Here is an 18,853-nt window from a genome sequence, read left to right on the forward strand (position 1 = left end):
TATCTAAGGCTATTTATACCAGTTGGTCAAGTATCTAAGGCTATTTATACTAGTTGGTCAAGTATCTAAGGCTATTTATACCAGTTGGTCAAGTATCTAAGGCTATTTATACCAGTTGGTCAAGTATCTAAGGCTATTTATACCAGTTGGTCAAGTATCTAAGGCTATTTATACCAGTTGGTCAAGTATCTAAGGCTATTTATACTAGTTGGTCAAGTATCTAAGGCTATTTATACCAGTTGGTCAAGTATCTAAGGCTATTTATACAAGTTGATCAAGAATCTAAGGCTATTTAAAAATTTGGTTGAGTATCTAAGGCTATTTGCACAAGTTGGTTGACCAGACAGTCAGTCCTCTGTTTCACAGATACATTTAATCTGCTAACTGGTATTGAAATAAGTTTTTTCTCTTGGTGAACAAAACACAGTTATCGTTTTTGAGTGACGATTTAATTTACTGCAGGTACTGAAGTGAGCTGAATACAGGAATCATGTGTGGATCATAAATTTGGAAGAACAACATATATTTATTTCATGATTTTGTTGAAGAATGCACTAAATTAAATCTGCCAATAATATAACAATAATACATGTAACAATAATAATATTATTTTGTGCATGGTATTTAAAGGTGACCCAGCTGAGAAGTCTCACCTGTACATAGGCCATTATGACCTTTCCCATAGGTGTCTATTATCGTCAGGTTTGATTGTGAAATGTAGGCAGTCTCACTATATGGTGGCATGCTCTATAGCTCCCACAGACAGTGTTATAATAAGGGAATACTGTACAATACACTTCATTATAAGACAGCCTCATTATAAGGTAGCATAGTCTATGACTACCATGGACAGTGTTATAATAAGGGAGTACTTAAATGCACTTCATTATAAAGTAGTCTCACTATAACATTGCATAGTCTATGACTACCATGGTCAGTGTTATAATAAGGCAGTACTTAAATGCACTTCATTATAAAGTAGTCTCACTATAAGGTTGCATAATCTGACTACCATGGACAGTGTTATAATAAGGAAGTACTTAAATGCACTTCATTGTAAAGTAGTCTCACTATATGGTTGCATAGTCTATGACTACTGAGGACAGTGCTATAATAAGGCAGTACTTTACAATGCACATCAATATAAGGTAGTCTCGCTATATGGTGGTATGCTTTATTGGCCCCTACTGACGGTGCTATAATGAGGGAAAACCATATTGCAATAAAGTTAACAGAAATTAATGTCATTTACTTTAACTGTTTCAATGTCACCATGCAGACTCCCCACTTCCCACCACATTGACATAAGAAATAAACCTCTATACAAAGTAAAGTGCTCTTAAGTTTTGTTCAGTATAAAATACAAATCTAGCTTGGTAATAAATCCCTTATTTAGTATGTAATACCACTGTAATACAAATCTAGCGTGGTAATAAATCCCTTATTTAGTATATAAATATACAATAGCACTTAAGTTAATAAATCCCTGCATCAGTATATAATACCATTGTAATAGCATGCCAGCTTCTTTATAAATCCTTGCATCAGTATATAATACCCCTGTAATACCACTCTAGCTTGTTTATAAATCCTGCATCAGTATATAATACCACTGTAATACCACTCTAGCTTATTTATAAATCCTGCATCAGTATATAATACCACTGTAATGCCACTCTAGCTTGTTCATAAATCCTGCATCAGTATATAATACCACTGTAATACCACTCTAGCTTGTTTATAAATCCTTGCATCAGTATATAATACCACTATAATACCACTCTAGCTTGTTTATAAATCCTTGCATCAGGATATGATACCACAGTAATACCACTCTAGCTTGTTTATAAATCCCTGGATCGGAATATAATACCACTGTAATACCACTCTAGCTTTTTTATAAATCGCTGCATCAGTATATAATACCACTGTAATACCACTCTAGCTTGTTTATAAATCCTTGCATCAGAATATAATACCACTGTAATACCACTCTAGCTTGTTTATAAATCCTTGCATCAGAATATAATACTACTGTAATACCACTCTAGCTTGTTTATAAATCCTTGCATCAGGATATGATACCACAGTAATACCACTCTAGCTTGTTTATAAATCCCTGGATCGGAATATAATACCACTGTAATACCACTCTAGCTTTTTTATAAATCGCTGCATCAGTATATAATACCACTGTAATACCACTCTAGCTTGTTTATAAATCCTGCATCAGTATATAATACCACTGTAATACCACTCTAGCTTGTTTATAAATCCTTGCATCAGAATATAATACCACTGTAATACCACTCTAGCTTGTTCATAAATCCTTGCATCAGAATATAATACCACTGTAATACCACTCTAGCTTGTTTAAAAATCCTTGCATCAGTATATAATACCACTGTAATACCACTCTAGCTTATTTATAAATCCTGCATCAGTATATAATACCACTGTAATACCACTCTAGCTTGTTTATAAATCCTTGCATCAGAATATAATACCACTGTAATACCACTCTAGCTTGTTTATAAATCCTTGCATCAGAATATAATACTACTGTAATACCACTCTAGCTTATTTATAAATCCTTGCATCAGACTATAATACCACTGTAATACCACTTTAGCTTGTTTAAAAATCCTTGCATCAGTATATAATACCACTGTAGCTTGTTTATAAATCCTTGCATCAGAATATAATACCCCTGTAATACCACTCTAGCTTGTTTATAAATCCTTGCATCAGAATATAATGCCAATGTAATACCACTCTAGCTTGTTCATAAATCCTTGCATCAGAATATAATACCACTGTAATACCACTGTAGCTTGTTTAAAAATCCTTGCATTAGTATATAATACCACTGTAGCTTGTTTATAAATCCTTGCATCAGAATATAATACCCCTGTAATACCACTGTAGCTTGTTTATAAATACTGCATCAGTATATAATACCACTCTAGCTTATTTATAAATCCTGCATCAGTATATAATACCACTGTAATACCACTTTAGCTTGTTTAAAAATCCTTGCATCAGTATATAATACCACTGTAGCTTGTTTATAAATCCTTGCATCAGAATATAATACCCCTGTAATACCACTGTAGCTTGTTTATAAATACTGCATCAGTATATAATACCACTCTAGCTTATTTATAAATCCTGCATCAGTATATAATACCACTGTAATACCACTCTAGCTTTTCTATAAATCCTTGCATCAGTATATAATACCACTGTAATACCACTCTAGCTTGTTTATAAATCCTTGCATCAGTATATAATACCACTGTAATACCACTCTAGCTTGTTTATAAATCGCTGCATCATGTCGAGCCTGTTTGACAATATCTTTCATCTTAAGGCAGCTACGTGGAGTTCCTACAAACAGACAAGAGAATAAACTGTTTCCAAACAAATTAGTATCTTTTAAGCCATTATTTAATGAGACTGTTCTTATTTTAGAATAATAATAATGATAATAATATTAATAATATTAATAATAATAATAATAATAATAATAATATATTTGAGAGAAAAAATTAATAAAATTTTACAAATGGATGCTTGAAGATTATGCCAAAGAATAGTGGCTATCACAGAACAGATTTCAGAACCAAGTATTCTTTAAATTAAATGCTTTATATCATTATTTAATAAAAGGATAATTTGAAAATGAAGGCAAGATATGAATTGATGAGAGTACAATAGAATATGATTTACAGTATGTTTAAAATATGTTCCATTGATCTTGAAATTATTTCCTATATAAAGTTAGACTAACATATTACATCTCAATATGAGCATTATTCTAAAGATTATGAGTATATACTGGTGATTATTGTCATATACATGTACATAGTGATATATATATATATATATATATATATATATATATATATATATATATATATATATATATATATATATATATATATATATATATGTACATGTACAGAACGTTATACATTTACACAGTGATATTACATGTGCAGTGATATACATGTACACAGTGATATACATGTACATAATGATATATATGTACATCATGTATATCCCAGTTTTGATAACACTATTAAGAGACATGATGAAGGTCAAAACATGGTAGACTTTGAAGATTTAAAGGTCAAACTTAAATATGACACTACATAAGATTAAATGAAGTACATGAGAGATTTTGCCACTCTAGCTTGGTGCACATTGCTTCTAAAATGAGAACCAAAAGTACTCCACTCCACAGTTCATATGGTAAGTGGTCCTGTAGTACATGAGGATATCTCACATTTCCAGTAAAATGAGAACAGTACTCCACTCCAAGGTCCACATGGTTGTTGTTGTTGTTGGGTTTAATGCCATTTTTCAGCACACGATATGCTATACATGGCGGCCAGTATTAATGGTGGAGGAAGAACCCAGGAAAACCCCAGAAAGAACCATTGACCCACGAGAAGCTACTGGCATTCTTTCTCACATACCCACATTGGCCAAATCCGAGACTTGAACCCACACAGACAGAGGTGACATGGCAGTGATCCGTAACGGAGAGTGCTTTAGACCACTTGGTGACTCGGGGCACCGGTCCACATGGTCAGTGGTCTTGTATCTGTCACTGTACCAAATGAGAATATCTCACATTCCTCAGTAAAATATGAGCCAACAGTATTTCACTCCGTGGTCCACATGGTCAGTGGTCCAATATTAGAAGACTCTCTACCAAATGAGGATATCTCACATTCCTCAGTGAAACAATAGCCATCAGTATTCTACTCAAAGGTCCAAATGGTCAGTGGTCCAAAATCAGATGTCACTGTACATGAGGATATCAGCATATTGCCTGAGCCAACAGCCTACTGAAAGTTCTACATGGTCAGTGATCCAATATCTGCTACTGTATTACATGAAGACATCTCACACTGAATGTATAAAAGTGCCAACAGTATCCCTAACTGAAACGTCATCATGGGCAGTGCTCCAATATCTGTCACTGTGCTACATGAAGTCATCTCACATGGTCTGTATAAAAGAGCCAACAGAATGCCTAACTGAAACATCATCATGGGTAGTGCTCCAATATCTGTCACTGTGCTACATGAAGTCATCTCACATTGTCTGTACAAAAGAGTCCAATGGAATGCCTAACTGAAATGTCCTCATGGGTAGTGGTCCGATTTCTATCACTGTACTACATGAAGTTATCTCACATTGCCTGTGTAAAAGAGCCAACAGAATGCCTAACTGAAACATCATCATGGGTAGTGGTCCAATTTCTGTCACTGTACAACATAAGGATTTCTGTGTTGTCAGGAGACAAAACTGTGAACATTATGACTTTTAATGAAGATATAAAGTGACATTTCTTTAACAAAGCCAATATTGTAAGGAATGTGTATCCCATGCCATTTGACACTTTATTTAAAGAGAGAAAGCTTGATGGATTGCTATGAGGTTTGGTCCAAAAGCAAATGATTTAAATTTATTGTAAATGTGGCAATGTAAATTTAAAATTCAACACAGTTTTAAAAAAATAAATAAAAGGGAATGTAATATTTTTAATTTTTTATATTACTAATAGCAAAATTCAATTTTACATGGAATATTGAAAGGAGAAAAAAAAAGACTGACTTCCATTTGTAGGACAATTATCTAAATAAAAGTGGTGTTGGGTATTTCAAAATTATATTAGGGTCAGATTAGAGGTAATCCTAATGATAAGGGCTTACATTTCCTATAGTGTCATTGAATCAAGAGATAACTGACTGATGAAAGCCATTAAACATATATAAATAAAATCATCTTTTTTTCTTGTATACACCTACACCTGCATGAGGTAGCATAAAACTCTGAGTTTTATACATGAAAAATTAAATGGCTTGCTTGAAAAAGTTTCAATTATGACCATGCCGTTCATCAGCACTAATAAATATGGTTTATTGTCACATCTATATAACAGTAACTTTTATGAAAAAGTCTGGAATAAAAAGTCCCAAATTAACATAATTTCTTTCACATCTACATTTGTATAAGTGGAGAAGTTATTTAATTTTATGTTTATTTAGGTGCATGACTTCAAAATCTTTACAAGATAATTTTTACATTTAAAATCAACACAAATGTATAGTCACTTTTCCTGGGCGGTAAGAGATTGGGGGGGGGGGACTGTATAAACTTGCATATAAGCCAGATCAAACTGAAAACAACACAGATCCTGATTTGATATTGCCTTATACACCAACAGATCCTGATTTGATATTGCCTTATACACCAACACAAATCCTGATTTGATATTGCCTTATACACCAACACAGATCTGATTTGACACTGCCAAATATACACCAACACAGATCCTGATTTGATATTGCCTTTTACACCAACACAGACCCTGATTTGATGCTGCCTTATATACCAACAGATCAAGATCTATGTTGTTTCTTATACAGATTACAAAACTGCACAGACCCAGATCTGCTAGTGAATTATTCAATAGCAGAATTGAGTCTACATTGTATTTTTCAGTTGGATCTGACTTGCATACAATTATATATGATTCAAGTAATTAAAGCACTAAACATCTATCACATTGTTATGTAGAGCATTGTACTCAACAGGATGTCATTCCCATTCAGCCATTTTTATTCATATTGTACAGGCATGTATAGGATGTGTCTATAGGTCCTATCAGTTGAGGAAATCAGGAAAGAGAAATGACCCTCATGGTCTATGAATAAGACACCTTTTGTAGAGAAGACAGTAAACACAGTGAGCCAAGAATTTTATCTTAATCCTTTATAACAAAAATCTGCTCAATTCTATTGTATCAGTATAGCAAAATTCTGTAACAGAGACAACTCGGAGCTGCATGAGTCCCCTGTCAAACTAAACTGAAGCTCAACTTTTTTAAAAAGAAAATAATACAGAAACAAAATAAAATGGTTAATGTTTAGAACTTATACATACATATCAAGAAAACTTTAGAGAAGAGAAAACTGACTGGCAACATTTATACCTATCACAGTTAAGAATGTAGTTATAGTAAAGACCAGAAGCATCACAAGTTCTGCAGAAAACTGCAGGTTTACAAAGTAACAAACACAGTACAGTAATAAAAGGCAGCTCACAATGGGGTTAGAAAAGAATCCAAATAAATAAAAATAGTGAAATGGAAAATAATGGAGCCACAAATAATGCAGACGTTGGACAAGTTAGTATTTCTAAGAGTTACTGTGCCATCAATATCAGGGAAAACAAGACATGTATACAATTCAGAATCTTTGTTACTAACTAATGCCTAAGTCAGCACAATAACCATAACATGTAATACAAGAGATGACTTAATGTCTGCATGATAATCACTGTGTAATACCACAGACGAGAAAGATGACTGCATGATAATCACAGTGTAATACCACAGTTGACTTAATGCCTCCACAATAACCACACAGTTTAATACCACAGTTGACTTAATGCCTGCATGATAACCACAGTGTAATACCACAGTTGATTTAATCCCAACATAATAATCATATAGTGTAATACCATAGTTGATTTAATCCCAACATAATAATAACATAGTGTAATACCAGTTGACTTAATGCCAGCATGATAACAACACATAGCACAGTTGATTTAATCCCAACATGATAATCACATAGTGTAATACCACAGTTGACTTAATGCCAGTATGATAACCACAGTGTAATAACACAGTTGACTTAATGCCGCATGATAATCAAACAGTTTAATAACACAGTTGATTTAATCCCAACATGATAATCACATAGTGTAATACCACAGTTGATTTAATGCCGCATGATAATCAAACAGTTTAATAACACAGTTGATTTAATGCCTGCATGATAACCACAGTATAATACCACAGTTGATTTAATGCCTGCATGATAACCACAGTGTAATACCACAGTTGATTTAATGCCTGCATGATAACCACAGTATAATACCAAAGCTGATTTAATCCCAACATGATAATCACATAGTGTAATACCACAGTTGACTTAATGCCAGCATAACAGCACAGCGTAATAACACAGTTGATTTAATCCCAACATGATAATTACATAGTGTAATACCACAGTTGATTTAATGCCTGCATGATAAAGACAGTGTAATACCAGTTGATTTAATCCCAACATGATAATCACATAGTGTAATACCACAGTTGACTTAATGCCAGTATGATATCCATAGTGTGATACATGTACCACAGTTGACTTAATGCCAGCATGATAACCACAGTGTAATACCACAGCTGACTTAATGGCAGCATGATAATCACAGTGTAAAACATGTACCACAGTTGACTTAATGCCAGCATGACAACCACAGTGTAATACCAGAGCTGACTTAATGCCAGCATGATAACAACAGTGTAATACCACAGTTGACTTAATGCCTGTATGATAACCACAGTGTTATAATACAGTGACTTAATGCCAACATGATAACCAGTTTAATAACACAGTTCACTTAATGCTAGTATGACAACCACACTGTGTAATATTACAGTTGACCTGATGCCAGCATCATAACCACAAAGTGTAACTCTACAGCAGCCTGCATGACAACCATACCAAGTAATGCAACAGTTGACTTAATGCCTGAAGAATAACCACAATGTATAATAGTCAGCTTTGTTACAGGTTTAGACTTGTTCAAACAGTAACAAGAAAAGAGCGGAGACAACAAGCTTTATAAAATTTACCAAATAATGCATTTCCCTAGAAACAACAATGTAAAAATGAGAAAAATAACTTACAGTTTTATGAATTATATCCAAAAATAATCCAAGAACTAAAAAATAGAAGTCCTAGTAATAAACAGTCCTAATGAAACTGAGCATGAATCCCAATGAAATCCAAACTGGAAGGCAATGACATATGGTGTGGTCAGCATCATACTGATGTGTCAACACTTCTTTGTTGAATCACAGAAAATAATACTCCAGTGTTTGAATTCTGTGTAAATTTTGATAACTATCCTTTTCCAAGAATTAATTTAGAGCATGTCAAGTATTTCCAGAGAAAAATAATCTATTGGAATCCAAATAATTTGAAGAAAACAAAATAATTAGCCCAAAAACTGGTCACAACATAAAACATTTTAACTTCTCAAGTATTAAGGCAAGTAATGACAATTCTTTCTCAAAATATCAATAATAAATCAAGCTATGATGCAAAACATGCCTAGATGTGGGTCAATCCTCTGGAAAAACCTAACTGATACGTGTTATTTGTCACATACTGCAAGTATGGCCTCAATTTCACTTTATGAGTCATACTCTGAGAAAGAATAAAAAAAATTTAAAAAGTTGTTTTCTTCAACTCTTACTGGTTCTGAATCAAGGTCAGGAACTTGGTTAGCATTATATACAAAAAGTTTCTTTTATTAATTGAACTGAATTTCTGGACAATGTCAAATCCAGTAAACTGAGTTACATTACAACAGAATTTAAAAAAATTAAAACTAACAAATAAACAATTCAATTAAATCAAATATAAATTAAATATACATAACAGCTTAAAGCCAGCATCAGTATAATAACCACATCAAGTAGTACCACAGCTGACCTAATGTCAGCACGATAACCACACCTACTCATTGCAGTTTCTGTAAATCATTTTTAGTTTTCTTTTTACTGTAAATATTACTTTTCAATAATATAGATTACTGTGAATATTTCATGCAAATTGGATAAAAAAGGTGAATTATACATATTTTCATTCATATATCTTTCTAATAATGAGACACGATGTTTACTCATAAACGTGGATCCCCTTGCTAACATAATGAGCATTATTTGGAATAGCTGATATAATCTGGGCTGGTATGGAGGATTAAATCTGATATAATCTGGACTGGTATGGAGGATTAAATCTGATATAATTTGGGCTGGTATAGAGGACTAAATCTGGTACAATCTGGGCTGGTATAGAGGACTAAATCTGATATAGTCTGGGCTGGTATATAGGACTAACTCTGATATAATATGGGCTGGTTTAGAGGACTAAATCTGATATAATCTGGGCTGGTATATTAACTAAGGACCAACTCTGATATAATCTGGACTGGTTTAGAGGATTAAATCTGATATAATCTGGGCTGGTATAGAGGACTAAATCTGATACCATCTGGGCTGATATAGAGGACTAAATCTGATATAATCTGGGCTGGTATATAGGACTAACTCTGATATAATCTGGACTGGTTTAGAGGACTAAATCTGATATAATCTGGGATGGTATATAGGACTAAATCTGATATAATCTGGATTGGTTTAGAGGACTAAATCTGATATAATCTGGGATGGTATATAGGACTAACTCTGATATAATCTGGACTGGTTTAAAGGACTAAATCTGATATAATCTGGGCTGGTTTAGAGGACTAAATCTGATACACTCTGGGCTGGTATAGAGGACTAAATCTGATATAATCTGGACTGGTTTAGAGGACTAAATCTGATATAATCTTGGATGGTATGGGAGACTAAATTTGAGGCAACAGTTTTGAAATGCCTTCCATAGAGATATTGGGCTACAATTTGACTTTTGATACTTCATTTCTACCAGAAATACTCGGTTTGCAAAATCCAATTATCTACTGGTAATTGTTTTTTAAAACCCAGCTTTTTACCAATGGTGTGATAACGAAACTGAAATTCAGAAATTTTACAATAATGTGTAATTCTGTGTGTGCATATGATTTAGATTTTTAACATAGCTTTAAAATCTTTTCAGTAATATCACTATGATATCTGCAGTGTGACAGATTAGTGATGTGATTAGTATTTTTTAACATAGCTTTAACAATTTTTCAGTCATATTGCTATGATGTCTGCAGTGTGGCAGTTTATAGTGATTTCTAGCACTGGGGCATCATGCTGCAGACATGTAGTGTGATGTCCCACCCAGTCACATTATTCTGACACCAGGCCGACCAATCTTAACACTAACCTCTTAATGCTGAGCATCTAGCGAGGCAGCTGTTAGCACTATTTTTGTAAGTCTTTGGTATGACTCAGCCAGGGTTCGAACCCATGACCACCCGCTTCCGAGGCAGACGCTCTAACCACTAGGCCACCGGAGCGGTTGTGACAGATTATAGAGATATCTAGCACTGAGATATACTGCTGCATACATCTAACATAATGTCCCACCCAGTCAGATTATCCTTACACCAGACCGACCAGTCCTAACACTAACCTCATAATGCTGAGCATCTAGCGAGGCAGCTGTTTGTACCATTTTTATAAGTCTTTGGTATAACTTGGCCATGTTTATAATTTTTAATGAAGAAAATGCTATATGTGTATTTATCTTGTTTATGACTGAAATCTGATTACACATGTTCAATGTGACACTATTATCTGACATCAATTGTCCAACAAACAAGAATAACAAAGACACATTAAAAGAGTCTACATAGTCAGATAATATTTGGTACATGAAATGTTTTGGCATGCGTAAGTGATAATGCTGCAACTTTACAACAGTAGGCAATGCCCAATGTAAACCTCTATACACTATAGAGCTGATTCTGTGTACAAGAAGTCAATCTCCCAAAAAACTTAGGTTTATCTTTTACAAGTTACACATCTGGATTGCTGAAATACACAGAACATGAAGTTTTACTAACGACTTGCAGTACATCATCAGAAAATGTAGTCAAAAGCATCAGACTGCAAATTAAATTTGCATCTTCCAAAATTAACTTGCATTTGATTGATATTTTACTGAACTGCCATTGAAAAGAAAACATCTTAATGTATTAATATGCATTTAAAGAAACAAACAAAATCAAAAAAACAAGTTATTGATGGCAGACAACAATTACTACATCATTAAAATATCCACCTATTATGGGATATTTTAAAGGTGACATTTTAAAGAGATTCAAAAATATACTTTTTTTTAAAAAATGTCCTTGTATGAGAATTCATATTATTTAGACAGTTTGCCACAGAGGTTTAAAAAAAACATGAGGTAATGTGTCTTAGCATTGTGCCACCCAGGACACAGGTACTATATCATAATCTGAAATTAGTTTCTGGCCTATTTATTTCTTGTACACAGCAATTAACACTCCCGAGAAACAGCGAATATGCACTTTCCGACATAGTACAAACTATACAATGCCTAGGGCCAGGGTTCTAGGGGTGGGTGGTGATTTACTGTGGGTACTAGCGGTTAGCTAGCTACAAATGGAGCGTGAAATACTTATTTATATGTCATGCTAAATTATATAATCTAATGCAACAACCTGGTAAGGCCGGAAGATGTATCATTCCTATAATTACAGACTTTGACCGACCAAATAAGTTCACAAATTTGGTCGCCACCTCCATGTTATTTACTTCATCAATGAGGGCGGAGTCATTTTTTAATAGAGAACCAATCAGTGATCTACATTTGAGGCGGGGGTTATTTTCAGGCCGTTTAATTCTATACGCATGCGCCCTAGAGCAGTACAACTGAAAGTACAGTGCTTGCGGACTTGCACGCTGCATTTTTAAGTTAAAAACTGTGTTCTTTTTTTAATACCGCTTGTAAAAATAAATGCATAATATTTCATCCTTGTAACATAAGCTACAGTTTGATATGTAACTTGTATACTTTATTTCTTAATTAAGGAAGATAAGTCACTTTCTTCACTTTGTCAACAAACATAGTAAACGATGGGATTTGCACGTGATGTCGACAGATTGTAAACAAACTGGAAGGTATCCATTATATTCGAAGCTTAATAAACATCATTGATGTCTTGTACTAAAATTGGAGAAACACATACTTATAGACTAAGTATATTTTAATATTTTGAACTAATTTAGTTTATTTTTTTTATATTTTCTGTATTTCGCGCGTTCTTACGTCAATGAAGTATGAAAGCTGATCAGCTGAATATTTTTCCTCCATGTAGTGGCAATGCTATTTATTAAGATAAAGTAAATATGCTGCCTTTATGATTAAAATTACCAATTAAATTTTAAATTAAAACAAAAAATAAATCGCTGGCGCGTGCTAGGTGGGCGCGTGAGTTGGCGGGAGTAGAGTCGACTGGTCCCCCCCTTCGTACAGCTGATACCGACCGACGGCCTAACAATGGGATTGAGTCTTCAGTAGCGCGCTTATAGTCGGCTGGGAAAGTCGTGTGTAAGTCTTGGCAGAGACAGTAAAAATCATGGACAGATATTAGCTGATGTGGTCGAACCAGAGAAAAGTCTAGGTACTTGATTAATAATTGTTTCTGCTCAGTGTATGATTTGGAGTTTTAGATAAATTAAATTTGGGAAAGACTTAACTGTTTCGGAAAAACGAAACCCATTTATGTCGATAGCACCTCTTCTCAGCAGATTGTGTTTTGAGAAAAAAAATCATTTACATTTATGTAATTTTTGGCATTCATTTTTCTTCAACCATAAAGGACGGATTTATTCTTTAGAGTATGCAATAATTAAGTAGATCGTTCAAACCTCGTGCCCAGTGCTAAGATGACGGACAGATGGAGTACCCATGTCGTGACCTGAAATTGCAGAAATTTCACATGTTTTGAATTTATCTTGAATACGGTTGTTTCATCAATTTGTTTTCCTTTCATCAGGGTCTGTGGATTTGGAGGAGAGGTGAACATCATGTCAAGAAAAAGGTAAGGATATTTATATACACTGCTGTTTCGTCTCCCGCCATTTTGAATTATGTATTTCGAAAGTCTGCTTTTTTCAACAGGTTAAGACAGTTTTTGCTCATCTTTTACAGTGCTAGGTTGCAGTCAAGATCTAATACAGAAACATGTGGCAATATTAGCAGGAAAAGGAAAGCTGAAGAGGTATGTAGTTTTATCTTTGCTTCGACTAGGCCTACCGATCATTTCCTTTGTTTTGTGGAAGGCGGGGGTGTCAAGAAGAAAGACTTATTCTGGTCTTAAATCTTTCTTGTTTTTTTTCCTTCAAGGACCCAGAGGGTGCTATGGAGTCCTCCAAAAAAAGACAGCAGTATAGGATAGAGGTAAGATATTGCATATTTAAACTTTTTGTTACTAAGTGAAGTAGACAATTCAGTTGGCGCCATTGACCTAGTACCGTGTGCGAGGGTTGACCTAACGCGAATATTTGTTGAAAGTTATTTTTCAAGGTAATCAGAGGTTAATCAAGGAATTAAATGTAAGAATATGTTGTATTATGAAGTTAGGCGCAGATTTTAATTCATTAGTTGCATGGAAAATATTTTTCCTAAATTTTTATTATTTGTCAAGGCCACTTGATCATCAATCTCATGAATATTCATGAACACATTATGTCGGTACTGCGATCATAAAACTTAAGCGTGTAAAAACATCAGCTAACAGATTTAGTATATATTGGTCAACAGAAGTTATTTTCTGTCCTGAAAATGCATATAGCTAAGCAAATTAACAACTGTCAGCATATTTTCTGTATAGAAAAGTAAGTGCAGATGTTATTTCACTTGACGAGACATGCCTGTGCTAAGTGACTGATATTGACACAAATTTTCAAGTTATATCTGTTGCATCACCAATGTCTTGACTTGTGGCATATTACCTTGTTTTACAATTTTTTTTAGAGAAGTTTACCAAGTCTTTGATGTTGCTGTATATATTTGAAAGTGTGATGGATTTTATTTGCTATCCATATTTGTATGTATGTCAATATGTATATTAGCATGTCTGATCCAAGCAAGTTTTTCCAGAGATTTACTTCTGCGCTAGATTTTCTCCTATATAAAGTGTAGTTCCCCCTTTTTGTGTGGCTACCATCCCCCATTATCCATTCTAAATTTGATACTACTTATACAGTTAAGTTTTTTGGTCTCTGACCTAGATTTTTTTTAGCTCCCTTTAGCCAAAAGTAGTATCTGGGAGGGCTGGACTTGTGAGGTACATTATTACTTGTTGTGAGAAACTGCCCCTTCTGTCAACATACAAATGGTCTCTCCTAACAGGTTTGTAGAAAATACTTGTGCTATGTGTGGGGGACCTCTCCCTCTGAAGAAAATTAATGGCAGCATCTCTGCAACAGCCTTCAGTTAATTATGTTCTTACAGAAATGCATGTGGGCATAAATGTGACAGTATATTTATGGGAATTCATGAGACTATTGCGTGATGATTACACAGAAACTGTTAAAATATATGACTGAAGCAAACATTTTACCTGACAAAACTGCTATTTATTTGAATCTTGCCAATTAATATTACCTGATTAATATTATATCAAAAGTTATTTACAGCATACTGAGAAGAATTCTCTTTGTAGGGAAAATGTAACAAAATGTCTGACATCTTGTGCATGTAAGTTGAGAATTTCATGATGTTGGTTCAAACCATCCGACAATTTTGACACGAAAACGAGTAATTTACAAATTTTTGTCATGATTTTTTGCTGTAACTGTAATGTCAATGTTGTTTTTTGACTTCATCATTTTTGTGGCAATCTGAAAATTAGCCAAGCGGTTACCAATGCCTTACATTACTACATGTACATGGACAATCCATAATACATTACGTTTGTTGTTTACATCTATAAAAGACCGATCATGTGGTCTTGTGGTTAGAGCATCTACCTTGGATGCAGGAGGTCGTGGGTGTGAACTCTGGCAGAGTCATACCAAAGACATAGCAATGGTTCTAGCAGCTACCTCGCTAGGCGCTCAGTACTAAAAGGTTAGTGTTAGGACTGTTCAGCCTGGGGTTCTGATAATGTGACTTGTGTCTCAGCAGCATGATGCTCCAGTGCTAGACATTGTTATAAACTATCACACTGCAAATGCTGTAGCGATATGATAGGAAAATTGTTAAAGTCCTGTTAAAAATCCAGATCACATGCATGCAACCAAGAAAACCCCTACTCCCAAGTTTGAATAAGCCTTTTGTACCATCTGACTTAGACTGTCCCCAAGTATGGCTATCGACTCACCAGATTGACGTTTTCTTGCCTCAAGTCTTGAAAGTCGTAGACTTTGCTGACAGGTACTTCCATCCTTTGCCCAAATTTCCCAATCAGAGCTGAATATGGCTGTTTATCCTCAACTGATGTAGAAAGTATGTGTAGCACCCCTAAGGCTTGCACTAAATTCCAGAATTTTGTCTTGAGCACTGCATTGTGCAAACTCTATGCAGTTCTCATAGTGGGAAATACACTCATCCCAGTCGTCACTTCTGCTTTGTGGTGTCTGTTGCATTGATGGACGTGAATGAAAATAAAATTTCTCAACGTCATTAAAGCCTTGTTTTATATTGTTTGGCATGCTCATACCCTTCTCTTTCTATAGTTATATCTTCACGAGAATCTTCCCTTTCGTCACCAAGACCCTCGTCATATACATCGCAGTGACCAGCTCATATTCACCTATGTCAGCCATTTTTTCTTCAATTTTACACGTATATATGGTAATTTACAAGTGTCACTGTTCCACTACACTTGCTGGCCAAATTTATGCTTCGAATCATGGATGGCAAATTTATTTTTTTACCATTCCACTGCATTCCACCAAAAGTTATAAAACCCCATGTGTTATAAATCAAAAAGACCAGAGTTCAAGACTTAAAAATGTTTCTTTTTAAATAAAGGTGAGATTGAACATGCTTTCAATATTGCATAGTGACTTTACATTCACAGTGTTTGTCACAAAAATATCAACTTCTGGTAATATTGAGCAGTCTTGTGTCTAAATGCCAAAAGGCAATGTTGTAATACACCATATTATGGTGAAATTAATTATATTAGTAAATTCATGCATATATTAACAGTTAAATTTATCAGATTCACTAACACATTCTGACAGTGTGATCTCTATGGGGAAAAAATGTTACTACTAGTGTACTTGAGCAGTGTGGTGGTAGATGTACAGAAACTGACGTTTGTCCTTCTCAGGGTTAGCCATAGCGGTAACCAAGTCGACTGTTTGAACTGCATGGAAAAGTCCCTCTGAACACAAAATTTAGACCGAATTCAGTTGTCCTCTCAGTGTCTGTGGTGTGCGTTTTTACTTTCAATAGTTTTCATATATTCATACCTATGATTAAGGCGAAGAGGCTTGAGCCTGACCATTAGCTATTGTGTGAACCATGGCCTAGTGGTTAGAGCATCCACCTTAGAAGGGTTTGATCTCTGGCTGAGTCATGCCATGGACTTGCAAAAATGGTGCTAACAGCTGCCTCGCTTGCGCTCAGCATTAAGAGGTTAGTGTTAGGATAATGTGACTGGGTGGGACATCATGCTACATGTCTGGAATGATGCCCCAGTGCAGACATCGCTATAAACTGCCACACTGCAGACATTGTAGCGATATGTCCATAAAAAACATTAAAGCTATGTTAAAAATCCTAATCACACGCACACAGCTCATGTGCAGTTTTGGGCACAGCTGACCAGAATATGAGGTACGCGTTGGGGTGGGGAATATTGCACTCCACAAGGAGAAAATACATGTCCTTTGAGAATTTCATGTGTATTGGACCAGAAAAATCTATTTAGTGCAAACTATGCTGAAATATGCCAAAAAATTATTCCCTATGGTAGATTTCAGTCTGTGTGTTTTCGGATTCAATTTCCAAACTTGTTTTTATTTTTTATTTTAAAAAGATTTATTTTTTGCATGACACACTAGAATAACTATTATTCAACGATTATTTAAATTCTTTGGAAGTCTTTATGTACATTGAAAATATAACACTGATGGGACATTTTTTGTTGGAACCTATTTGGATTTCTTGGAACTATTGGAAATGAAATGACTTTTAGAAAATTGGAATTCATTCATCATGTTGTAAGTTAATTTAATTCTTACATTCTTGTATTTTGAGAAATGAATTATTTTCCATTATTGTTTTGCTATTTCTTGTTGTGTAGTTTAAGTCCTTGGAGTCGTAACATGGAATTGATGGCAAAAGTAAGATTGAGCAGAATTAATATATATATAGCTGCCAACCCTCACGAATTTGGTGTGAATTTCACGACTTTTTCAGCGATTCACGGATTCACGCCGTAAGACAAAAATTCACGAATTTTCCGATCCTCAATTATTTTAAATCTTTAATAAAATAACCGATTTCCCATTAAGCGCTAGTCGTGATATTCGCAGTTGCCGAAACGGTCCGGTACCGCTGGTCACGATAGATCTGGTCCGGTCCGGTACCGCTGGTCACGATAGATCTACAGCTGATTAGTACAGTTGGCCCGGTCGCAAGCATTTTAGCCTATTTTAATCTATATATATAAGAGCAGTTTTACAAGTGCTTTTGAGAGAAACTGGGGCCTAACCGGAAATTTGATCCGCGCATGCGTCAAAACACTGATTCGAGTTACCGTTCAGCATCGCATGTAAGATTTTGAAAACGTCTTCACCACCAAGGAAAAAGAAATGTATTACTCAAAAAGTGAAGTTTAATTTGGAATATATCAAAAATTGGCCGTGCATTCTGCCATTAAACATTGATATTCATTCATGCTTTTTGCACTCAGTGTGCCATTGCAGAGACGATGTAAGGAAGAATGTCAGTTGCAAAAAACACGTAGAAGTTGGGAAAATTAAGAATTCGCAGATTTCAGCTCTGGAATATTTTAAACCATTGGCGGAAGACCCGCAGGCTACCAACGCTTAAGCATTATTTGTGAGTTGTCTTGTGTCGAACACAATCTACCTTTATCAGCTGGAGACCATGCTAAACATTTGTTCTGACATATGTTCCCGGACTCGAAAATCGCTTCCAAATTTTCCTGTGGAAGAACCAAAAATGCTGCAGCTCCTGTGCATTCCTCACAGCAATAGTGACAGCGAAAGAGTATTTTCTTTAGTGAGGAAAAATAAGACAGACTT

The 18,853-nt window shown here is 34.8% G+C and overlaps 2 protein-coding genes across 4 annotated transcripts in view; one reads left to right on the forward strand and one right to left on the reverse strand.

Moving 5' to 3' along the window:
- LOC149782630 (uncharacterized protein F13E9.13, mitochondrial-like) overlaps window positions 1–12,389 on the reverse strand; it is a 69,557-nt gene extending 57,168 nt beyond the window's left edge. For all 3 annotated transcript variants that reach the window (XM_089934115.1, XM_089934114.1, XM_089934116.1), the window contains exons 1-2: window positions 12,283–12,389; window positions 3,308–3,390 (exon numbers count right to left, since the gene is read on the reverse strand). In XM_089934115.1, the coding sequence (XP_089790241.1) occupies window positions 3,308–3,390; window positions 12,283–12,367 (168 nt within the window). In that variant the 5' untranslated portion in view covers window positions 12,368–12,389. The remainder of the gene's footprint in view (window positions 1–3,307; window positions 3,391–12,282) is intronic.
- A 713-nt stretch (window positions 12,390–13,102) lies between these two features.
- Window positions 13,103–18,853, forward strand: part of LOC149782631 (G1/S-specific cyclin-E-like) — a 32,989-nt gene continuing 27,238 nt past the window's right edge. Inside the window, exons 1-4 of the mRNA XM_089934118.1 lie at window positions 13,103–13,245; window positions 13,621–13,665; window positions 13,776–13,845; window positions 13,971–14,024. Coding sequence (XP_089790244.1) covers window positions 13,652–13,665; window positions 13,776–13,845; window positions 13,971–14,024 — 138 coding nt within the window. The 5' untranslated portion in view covers window positions 13,103–13,245; window positions 13,621–13,651. The remainder of the gene's footprint in view (window positions 13,246–13,620; window positions 13,666–13,775; window positions 13,846–13,970; window positions 14,025–18,853) is intronic.

Source organism: Sinohyriopsis cumingii, chromosome 15 (genome assembly GCF_028554795.1).
Source record: "Sinohyriopsis cumingii isolate HCF-2022 chromosome 15, ASM2855479v2, whole genome shotgun sequence".
Lineage (NCBI taxonomy): Eukaryota > Metazoa > Mollusca > Bivalvia > Unionida > Unionidae > Sinohyriopsis > Sinohyriopsis cumingii.